Source organism: Limulus polyphemus, unplaced genomic scaffold, assembly GCF_000517525.1.
Source record: "Limulus polyphemus unplaced genomic scaffold, Limulus_polyphemus-2.1.2 Scaffold1189, whole genome shotgun sequence".
NCBI lineage: Eukaryota > Metazoa > Arthropoda > Merostomata > Xiphosura > Limulidae > Limulus > Limulus polyphemus.
The window spans coordinates 165,457-177,067 of record NW_013666799.1 but is presented as its reverse complement, the minus strand read 5'-3'; the positions used below and the strand labels follow the sequence as shown (position 1 = coordinate 177,067).

Below are 11,611 nucleotides of genomic sequence, written 5' to 3'. Positions count from 1 at the left end.
CTCAACACCAACCACTACCGGTTTCCCTGAGGCTGACTTATTGGTAGTATTCTTCTTACACTGGCTCCTCATATGTCATTGCTCTCCACAGTTCCAACAATCTTTCTGGGTAGCAGCCTTTTCTGCCGTGGCATATTTCCTGTGTTTAAGTTGCCAACATTGAGCTCTCTTGTGCCCAGGTTTATTACAGTGCCAGCAAAGTCCCTCAAACTTCTCTAAAAGCTGCCCTCTTCTAGCCTTGAATCCCGATGACTGTACCAACCTTGGTACCTCTGTGTTGGACTTAACATAGGATTCGAATTCAAGAGCTCTGGCCATTGCATCTCGTATAGTAGAAGGGTGTGCTTGCTTCACTTGTATCTTTAGTTGTGGACTGTCCAAGGCATCTACAAACTGATCCCTCAGCAACAACTTGAGGAGATCGGGTGGTGCAGTTGGGTAGGCTTTATGTGCCATACTTTCCAAGTTCTGTGCCAGCTCTTGCAGGCTCTCCCCTTTTAGCACGAACTCTAATTCTAAACCTAGCTCTGTAGACTTCGGACTGATTTTGAATCCCGTTCCTGAGTTCTAGAGCCGCTACCAGTGCACTATAGTTGTGCCTATCATCTGCTGACAACTGTCCAAGTATTTCCAGTGGTTGTCCATTCAAGCTCGTTGCCAGATATACTGCTTTCTGCTCCTCTGTCCATCCGTTCATTTCTACCAGTATCTCAAACTGTGCTCTATATGCTTCCCACAGTGCCTTCCCATCGAATTCCTGTGGCTTCCTTTGCACTGGATCACTCCTATTACTGACATTCATATTTGGGATGTGACTTCTAACAGGACTGAAAATGTCTACATTAGGGTTTAGCTGCGGGGTCTGGAAGGGGCTTCCCATTGTCTGAGACTGATTAGGTCGATGGTTAATATATCCTTCTTGTGTAAAAAGACAGTAAATCATCCTTTAATGTATTTAATTCGCTTTGAAATTTACCAATGTTTCCATTTGTAATTCTTGTTTCCTTTCTTGTTCCAGTTGCCACTGCTGTAGTCTCTCTTCTTGTTTATGTTCTAGTTCTTCTTGTTTATTTTATTTTTCCTCCAACAGCTGTTCTAATCTCTTTTGTTTATTTTGCTGTTCGAGTTGCCACTGTTGCAGGTTTTGTTGCTAGTGCTGTTGTCTCGAAAAGAAACAAGAAGAATTTTTACCTCCAACAACTGCTGTAATCTCTGTTGTTTATTTTGTTGTTCGAGCTGCCACTGTTGCAGGTTTTCTTGCCACTGCTGTTGTCTCTCTTCTTGTTTTTTATCGTTCTTCATGTCTCTTTTCTTCTTCCTCCAACAACTGCTGTAATCTCTCTTCTTGTTTCTTTTCTCGTTCTTCTTGTTTATTTTGCTGTTCTTGTATTGCTGCCATCAAATATGCTAAGCTATAGTTTGATTCCCATTTCTCCTTTCCATCTTCTTTTTCTTTTTTTTTAATCCCACTTCTGACGCTAGTTTGTTACGTCTTTGGTCGTTTGTTAATTTACCATAAAAATTCTTCCTGAGGAACTTCAGCGATACAAGTCCTTTCTTAAGTAAAACTAGTTTATTCTTCCTCAATACAACTTTGCAGTACACAGAATTTCCACAGTCACTTAACTTAAACACACGCTATAATTCACAATGATTTACACACTTTACTTACGGCTTGACTCGGTTATCTGTCTCCCTATCTCTCTGTCTGCTATCCAATTAATTATCTCGCTTTATTTGCCGCGCTTATATACAAAAATAGAGGGCGTCTAGCAAACGCTGGGATTTCCTTTGGTTCTGTGATCCTTCTAGAATCTCATCACGTGACTTCCGCTGTCGTAACAATATTGAAAAATGATGTGGAAAGTTTGAAATGTAATAATACTCAAAACAGTGATTTAACTTCTAAATTATTACTTCAAGTTAATGATCTGGAACAGTATGAACGAAGAAGCAATATAGAGATACATAGAATAATACAACTAGATAGTGAGGAACTGAAAGATATTTTACACAAAGTGGCTGAAGAGTTTAGTATACATGATTATAAAAAAGATGAAATATTAATGGCTCATAGAATACCTGTCCATAATAGTAAAAAAGATGGTGCCTATAATAGTTAAATTTAAAAGGTTTTTGGATAAAGAGAAATGGTTGAAGAATAAGAAGAACGTGGTTAAACAAAGTCAAATTCAAAAGAATATGGGTGAAGGTAGAGTTTATATAAATGAAAATCTAATGGCTGCTAATATAGAACTGTTTTGGAAGGCAAGAACATTATTAAAAGAAAAACAATAATGGTAATGTGTTTGTTAGGAAATCAGAAACTGAGAATATAATAAAATTAAAATTGAATTGTAATTTTGAAAATTTGTAATATAATTTGTTGTAATCTATGGATGTCAATCTAAGAAATGGTGAATATACTGATATAAATTGTAAAAAAAGTAGAAACTATAAATGATGTTATACACAAATTAGAACATATTGAAGGTGATATTTTGAATTTGTTACATATTAGTATTAATAATATTCACAATAAGTGTACATTTGTTGATGAAGTTTTGATATTGTTAGATGTATTAATAATCACAGAGACATTTCTAAAAGAACATGAAATCCAAAATTATAATTTGGAAGGCTATGAAAAAATTTATAAATGTAGAAGTAATAAAGGAAGAGGAGGAGGAATTTTAGTTTTTTTATAAAAAAACATTTATCTATAGAATTAACTAAATTAAGTTTGGAAGATGCAGAAATATTATCATTTACTGTTGAGGTAAACGATTATAAAGTTTTAATAATTCCAATTTGCAGACCTCCAAATTCAATTCTAATATTTATATTTTAAATTTGGAAAATTGCTAAATAAATTAAAACCTATTAACATAGTATATCTTGGTGATATAAATATCAATATTAAAGAAAAAATAATGAAAATAGTACTCTGGTCAATGACTATCAAAACTTGTTACATTTTAATGGATTTCAACAAAATATAAATGTTAACACAAGATCAGGGTGGAGAAGTGGAAAGTTTATTAAATCTTGTTTAGATCATGTGTATACAAAACTTACAGATATAAATGTAAAAAGCTATGTGATCAAGGAAAATTTATCAGATCATAGGATGATCTTGGTTAATTTAAAAAGCAGTTTAAAGACAGTAAAACAAATTATGAAAAATAGTATAGAAAATGTGTTAGTGATTAATAAAACAAAAATAAATAGTGTTATAAATGATATAAACAGCTACAATTGAGAAGAGTTCTTAAGGTTAAAAGATCCTGAGATAAAGTATAAAAACTAGTTTGTGTGTTAAATGAAATGGAATTAAAAATACATTTGGAATTAAAATAAGAAAGAGGAATACACAACATAAACCTTGGATAGATTCTGGTATTTTGGAGTTAATAAGAGAAATTATGGCAGAAGTAAAAATGTCAGATGAATGAAACAAATGAAGCAATTTATGGAGCAAACAGAAATTCTGTAACGTGTTTTACAAGAAAGGCAAAAAAAGAATTATTATATGACAAAATTTTCTGTCATTCATTGTAAAATGAAAGAAACTTGGAAATGCATTAATGAATTAGTAAATAATGACATTAGTAATGAAGCACTTGAAGAAAAAATAAAGGAATATTTTATCAGTACAAATATAAGAAATACAGATTAGTAAATAATGACATTAGTGATGAATCACTTGAAGAAAAAATAAAGGAATATTTTATCAGTACAAATATAAGAAATACAGATTAGTAAATAATGACATTAGTGATGAATCACTTGAAGAAAAAATAAAGGAATATTTTATCAGTACAAATATAAGAAATACAGATTTAGTAAATAATTTTAATAGAGAGTTTATAAATAAGAAAAATACTCTAAAAAGTAACCATAATAATGAAAATAATAATAATTATAGCACAAATAGAAAAAATTATCTTCAGAGTGTAATCTCACAGACTAATACAATTTATTTCCCTCGAATAACAGAAGAAGAAGTTATTAGTATAGTAAATTTAATGGATATTAAAAAAGGACCAGGAATTGATTGTATGCAAGTAAGATACATAAAACCATGTATTAATGTATTAGCAAAGGTTATAACATGCCTATATTTAACTTATGAAGAAGAGAAAATATCTGATGGACTTAAAATATCAATGATAAAACCTATTTACAAGTCAGGAAAAAAAGATTTCAAAAATTAAAGACCAATTTCCATTTTACCTATGATTGAAAAATAATGGAAAGGTATGTATACAAAAAAATGTTGGATTTTAGTGAAAGAAATAACATTATAAACAAGTGTCAATATAGATTTATTCAAAATATAATTACCACATTACTTTTAGAAAACTTTTCAAATGCTGTAAATTTGCAATTAGATAAAAATAAAAAGGTACTTGTATTATTTCTTGATTTAAGTAGAGCTTTTGATACATTAAATCATAAAATACTGTTGGGTAAACTACACATGATGGGTAAAAGGGGGAAGTTACATAACTGGTTCATGAATTATTTGAGTAATAGGGTTGCAATAACAAAAATTGGAGAAATAATGAGTGATCCAATGACTATGAAATATGGTGTTCCACAAGCTTCTATTTTAGGTCCACTACTGTTTAATTTATATATTAATGATATTGTAAATATAGGTTTAAAGAGTAAAATATACCAATATGCAGATGATACAGCTTTAACTGCAACTCATGTTGATGTAGAAGCTGGCAAAGAAATTTTACAATTTGATTTTAATAAATTAAGGTATTGGCTTAATATAAATGAAATATATATATGAATATTGATAAAACAAAAACTATGATAATTCACTCACAATATAAAAATATTATTAACAAAAATTATTTTCAGATTTGTGATCAAAGATGTAGTAATAAATATAAACATTTATTTGTAGATAATAAGCAGTCTTCTGATTGTAAATGTAGGTACATATAAAATGTTAATACTAAAACATAATTAGGGCTAATTATACTTATGGATTGACAATATGTGGTTCAACAAGTAACATTCACTCAATACAAAATATATATATATATATATATATATAATTCAAAAAAGAATGTTTATGATGATAATCTTAAATAAAAATGACAAACTTAATACAAATGTTACATTAACAAATAAAATTATAAGAAATCAATTATTTTTTATAAATGAACTTTATAAATACATAATTATTTTGAATTCCTGTTATAGTTTAAATCATAAAGTACTAAAAAATCATATGTATAATATCAGACCATTCGAAAATAAGTAATATGGAATTCCAAATTCCAATAATAACTAGTGAACAAGAGTAAAAGAGTATAAAACACCACATATAATGAACCAACTCCCCAGGATTTATGGAATATAAATACAGAGTATAAAATATATAATAAACCAACTCCCCAGGATTTATGGAATATAAATACAGAGTATAAAATACCACATATAATAAACCAACTCCCCAGGGAGTTATGGAATATAAATACAGAGTATAAAATACCACATATGATGAACCAACTCCCCAGGGAGTTATGAAATATAAATACAATTGCGGAGATAAAAAAAAATAAAAGATTGGTTATTAACTGGTGTTCATAGACAAACTGATTAATATTCACTGAATGGTACTTTATTCATATAGGATTAATGTTATACTAATTTACATTTTTTAGTATCTATGTTATTGCTTGTTTGTGATAAAAGTACAATAGCATTACAGAATATTATGTTTTTGTGTTATGTTCAATAAGTTGTTGATTTCAGATATATGTTAATATAAAATTATGATTGAGTTAGATTTCTAATATCAGTTTCACCTTTTTGTGTTTTATTTATATTTATTAATATACATAGAAAATTTTGGTCACAGTTATTGAGGAATTTTAAGGTTTTCTTTACAAATCTTTGAAATGAGACTAAAATTCCTGATTTACAAAACCTAATTGGTTCCGTGCATGCCAGAGTGATTTTATGTATCCGCGCATTATACTGTCAAATAAAGATTTTCTTCGAAAAATATGGCATAAATCTGTACTGCTAAATTAACAGTTGACAATACTTATCTAGATGCATGATGTTAAATCTGTGTAACTCAGCTAAAGGTTTTAAAATTTTGGCCCAGCTGGGTGTATTCAAATATTTTGTGGTGCCACATAGTACTAACATTTCAGCAGCTTTATATAGTTTTTTTTTTTTTTCACTTAGCTGTGATGTCTATAAACCCTCAATGATTCTGTGAATTATACATTTACATTGTACTTGACCATTAGTAAAAACTTCTATTTGTTTGCTATTAACTTATTTCAACCGTTATTTTTTCCATTATATATATAAATAATGTGATCATAGTATAAGAACCAGTACTGTTGTGGAAAAAATGTGGATAAATTAACCACTATAAGCAATCGAATTAGCAGTGTGAAGAGTGTATAACGTAGATCCACTGCAGTAAATCTTTAATAGTACAGAATGTTAGGCCTTCGTTTTCTTTATTTCTAATAAATTTGTTAATAGGCTAACAGCATGAAATCTAGCAATGAATTCCGAACTGCTACAGTACAAATGCAGCTGATACTGTTTGTAGCGCGTTAACACAGGCTCAACACAGTACTGTTCTGCACCTCGATTACGAAAAAAGAAACTAAATATCGTTTTTTACGTAAATGTTGCTTTTTGATAGTTTACTAATACTCAGTAAATGGCCAGGTGGTGAGGGCGCTCGACTCGCAATCTGAGGGTAGCGTGGTCGAATCCCCATCACACCAAACATGCTTTCAGCCATGGGGACGTTATATGTGCGGTCAATCCCACTATTCGTTGGTAAAAGAGTAGCCCAAGAGTTGGCGGTGGGTGGTGATGACTAGCTGCCTTCTATCTAGTCTTACACTGCTAAATTAGCGATGGCTAACGCAGATAGCCCTCATGTAGCTTTGCGCGAAATTCAGAACAAACAATACTCGGTAACTAATTTTCTGAAATATACATTTATCTTAGCAATTTTTTTTTGAGTAAATATGGTCCGATGTAGTAATATACGACTACGAGTCCCTTGATGTGAGGTATTTATGTCCTATTCGGTCATTTCGAAGGAATTCACGTTAAAGATATTTTAGCAAATGCCATTTGGGGAAAATTTTGATAACTTTGTTAGAAATGTAGTACTTTTTTTACCGTATTTATAACTAAATATGGTCCCATGTAATCTTGTTGGGTGCCCTATGCTGTTACTAGTAGGATCATTGATATTGCTACTGTTGTTTTATAAGTGCAAACCTACACAATGGGCTATCTGCGCTTTGTCCACCGCGATGAATCGAACACCGGAACCCCGTATTTTTGCTTTCTAATTTCGTATACTTACTTCTGGCCTACCACAGGACTATCTTTTAAATAAAAAATTCTTGTTGATATGAGAGGAATATATAGTGAAATATTAAATCGGATAGTTTTATGTTGACCCTAACAGTTTCTTTTTCATTTTTTCGGAAGAAAGCGTCGATATGTGAAAACATATATATTTAGATGTTTGAAGAGAAATGAAGGATTTTAAGTTGTTAATTGGAGTTCAGAAGTACCATATTTTAAAAATATATTAGGACAATTTCAAATGTGGGACTTGGAGATCCATATTTTATTTGCTGATTAACTAGGGAAAATGACGTTTGCAGTCTTAACCTTTATTTTTTTTTATATTTGTTTCGATAAGATATAAAGAGCACCTAAGTGACGGTCCGCGACCTTTCCAATATCTATTGCCTATAGGTAGAAAAAAAAGTGACATTTATGATTCTATTTGACTTTTTGATTCTGTTTTGAGAAGGTATAAAGAAACAGTCGTTGATTGGATGACACAGAGGTTGAGTACGTTATATTAAAACAATTTTAGAGCCTCATTGCGTCGTTGTGGTCCCTGTTGCCACGTCCGATTATGTTGTAATTGACGATCGTGCATCTTGAGAATAGCCTTGCAGCGTATTTTCCATCGCAAAATGCCCCCCCCCCCCACACACACACATTGCCTGCTTTCCACAGATTTTCTTATTAACGAAGATGACGATTTTTGAGAGCCTGTTTCAACAGTCTGATCGCACAGAAATCCACAGGCGCTTTGTATGGGACTTAACCAGTATTGGAAAGTGCACTAGTACTCTCTATAGAGGGATGGACGCCTGTATTAAAGCTATACAAAAATCATCTGGATTTTCTTCTCAATAGATCATCAGAAGCTAGATGTGAAGAGCTGCCTGGCATAGTCATTCTCTCTCCGGTGTATATGTCAGTTTTAAGTCCTAAAGTCGAAAACCAGCGAATAGCCAAAACCGAGATTTCTTATTTTCGTTATCATCATCTTTCTTCAACAGGCCTAGCGCCTATATAGTTCTAGCACTAACTATAATTTTATTACTTGATAGAGCAAAACATTCTTCACAATTCTTGACTAGACTACCTATTTTATTATTATGTGCAAAATTTATAAAGCTTTAGAATACACTATAACCTAGTATCCCATGTACGCCATCTTATTAAATGAAAGTATAACAAGTATAAGGGGAAAAAATCGATAAATAAAAAATTATGTAGAGCTGGCTACTGAATTTGAAAAAAAAGGAACCAAACAAGACTTATATTTTTGACACGTATACCATGTCTGTACACCATTTTCCTTTCTTATGACTCAAACTTTTACTTACAACACATATATATATTTATACATTAGTTATGTGAAAATTTACAAAATTTTACACTAGTCACATATTCAGTCTATTACAGTGTTGAGAACTGTTTCATTCATTCATGTAAGTGAAGGGTAATGTTATATGATAACATTAGAAAGTAGAAACACTTAAATACATGTACAGAACACTTGGTGAATGAAGTAACGATAGTGAAGAAAGGTAATGTCATGTAATGAACACAAAAATTGAAACACACTTGATGAATATTAACAATATGATGGTTATTGGACAAAGGTAGTAATATTCAAATAAGAATAAAAAAAAAAAAGAGTTACCACTCATCTTCACTTTAGTCCTGACAACAAGTCCTCTAGGGTTATAGTGTCTTACATTTTCTGTGGCTGTTGGTGGTGGTCTATCAAATGATTTCCTTTGCATGTTCAAGGCTTTACAGGTTTGTGCTAGATCATCCTGGATGAAGCTTTCTTAGAGTCACACATATTTGACCAGACCACATTTGTGCAGTTCACCATCATTGCATAGGTTATTCTACTAAACAGCACTCTTTCCCATGAGAAAGCTTTGTGACACATTTGATTATCAAAGTTCTGTTATTAAAAGCACACACTGAACTCTCTAAGGAACACAGAAAATATTAGATGTTTTTCATACCACAACACCAAATAAAATCAAAATTATGAAAAGAATATTGTGTTACATCTTTAAATATATTACCAAACTTGCATATCCCACTGAAGATTCTTTTCGTAGAAATTGAGAAAAGTCACATTATGTGGGGTAATATATTTTTTTCCCATTATTCTGGCAGTGTTTTAATTTTTGTGGAAATTACTTTCACTTGAAGGTAAAAATGATAAATTGAAACATATAGTCTTTACAGTCAGAACTGTCAAAGTTTTTAAATTATTTCTATAAAGCTGTTTTGTTTTTGATATCAATTTTGAAATTAGGAATGTCCTTTTAACTATAGATTACTACAGTGTTGATGACATCCTTAGTATTTAGCAATAAAAATATAGTTCAGGGTATACCTTAGGTAATTCTCTACAATTGGTATAATGTTGAATGTTTAGGTATTTATGTAATCTTATTTTCATTTTCAGGGGAGTCCGGACTTGGAAAATCAACACTTATCAATAGCTTGTTTCTGACAGATCTTTACAAAGAAAGAAAAATTTTAAATGTTGAAGGTTAGTTATTAGGCAATTAATAGGAATTTTCATGTGCTAAAAATATTTTTAATAATGTGTTTTCCCAAAAACTGTCTTTCTATGATACCATAGCATCTGTGTATTTTAGTGTGTATGTAATTATGGGTTGTTCATTCCTCTCTCGTATAGTTATCCCCCCCCCTCCAAATATTATACATATTGACAGTGTTTGAATGAGGTGTCCTGCTAGACACCTCTCGACTTGAAAGTGGTTGAGGTTAGGTATGTGATTGTTATTAGATAAAAGGAAGACAAAGATAAGTCTTGTTCTTTATGGTAAATTTGTGCCTTCACTGAAGTTTATGAATTGTCTTTTATAGTGAATAAAAGAGTCAGTGTGGTCTGCAATGTGGGTTGCATGTACAAAGTGGTGGATCATGAGACTAAATAGTAGTTTGTGTTAGTTGTGTGTCGTTCCAGTGTTTGACCCTAAAATAATTTGCACAAAAATTGGCTCAAAGGAGTATGAAGCCATGTGTGTTGGTGATGGTTACCTGTGAAAATATGGAGACATATTCCCCATTTAGTGTTAAGTAATAAATTTCTGTTGAGGTTTTAAACTTGCAGCTAAAGGAAGTTGTACTTATACATATTTACAAGTAACTCACCCGCCTAGAATTTGCAAGTTTGTTTTAGTTTAATAATGTTAGCTTGCAGTGATCAGTATTAATTGTAGCTAATATAAGCTGTGAAAGACTCAGATGTTAAGAACAAACAAGAAAGGTGAACTGGTTTAAATTGTTGAATGATACAAGAAGAGTGCAAGTAAATCGACCGGACTAAGAGAAATATTAAAAGTAATTTAAAGATAACATTGGGTTGATTACATGTGAAACAAATATTACAGAGGTTGAGTACGTTATATTAAAGATCACCACGTCATTCCAGTCCACGTTGCCATGTCTGGTCATCTTCTATCTGCCAACATTCATCTTGACAATAGTTCTGCAGAAAAATTTCAATTGCAAAGACTTTGTCATAAGGCTATCATCAAAGCATACCCCTCCTACCTGCATGCTCGCCATGATCTATCTCATTTATAATGACTACTGTTTCCCAATGCCAGATTCAACAGTCTGACCGGAAAAGAAATCTGTATACACTGCCCTGCATCCAATGACTTTACTGGTATGTTTTCATATGGAATAACATCATATGAATATCTGTTTCATTATGTAGCTGCTTGAGGTACATATGTGACAGTTAAATAAACGTGTTGTGGAAGTAACTTATATACAAGATTATTAAATATTTTTAATTTAAAAAGGGTGGAATAGAGATTGTCAAAAAAGTATAGAAACAAGTTGAATCAAAATGCAAAGGTTATATTTTCAAGCTTACAACTAGAGACTAAAAAAAGTAAGCAAACAAGACTGGAAATAGTGTCTACATTATTTTCTCAAGCTACAAATCCCTAATTTGTCCCAATGTCTACAGTATTTATCAATTTTATTGGAGACGAAATATGAATTTGTAGTTTGAGAAAAGCTGTAAGCAGTAGATCTCCAGCCTTGTTTGCTTACATTTTTTTTTGCAATCCTTATTTGTAGATTTTAAATTCTCAATGTTTAATTATCTTGTATGTTGGCTTTGTAAATGCAGCGTAAGACACCCCCCCTCCCCCATCAGTAGAAAAGCGGCCTTTTCAAATAAAACAAATACGTCTAAAACATCGCTTTTAATAAA

At 31.5% G+C, this 11,611-nt stretch overlaps 1 protein-coding gene across 4 annotated transcripts in view; it reads left to right on the top strand.

Annotated features, from left to right (window-relative positions):
- The window catches only part of LOC106462516 (septin-2-like), a 146,714-nt gene that overhangs the window by 60,749 nt on the left and 74,354 nt on the right, over positions 1-11,611 (top strand). For all 4 annotated transcript variants that reach the window (XM_022389806.1, XM_022389807.1, XM_013922449.2 and 1 more), the window contains exon 3: positions 9,818-9,904. In XM_022389806.1, the coding sequence (XP_022245514.1) occupies positions 9,818-9,904 (87 nt within the window). The remainder of the gene's footprint in view (positions 1-9,817; positions 9,905-11,611) is intronic.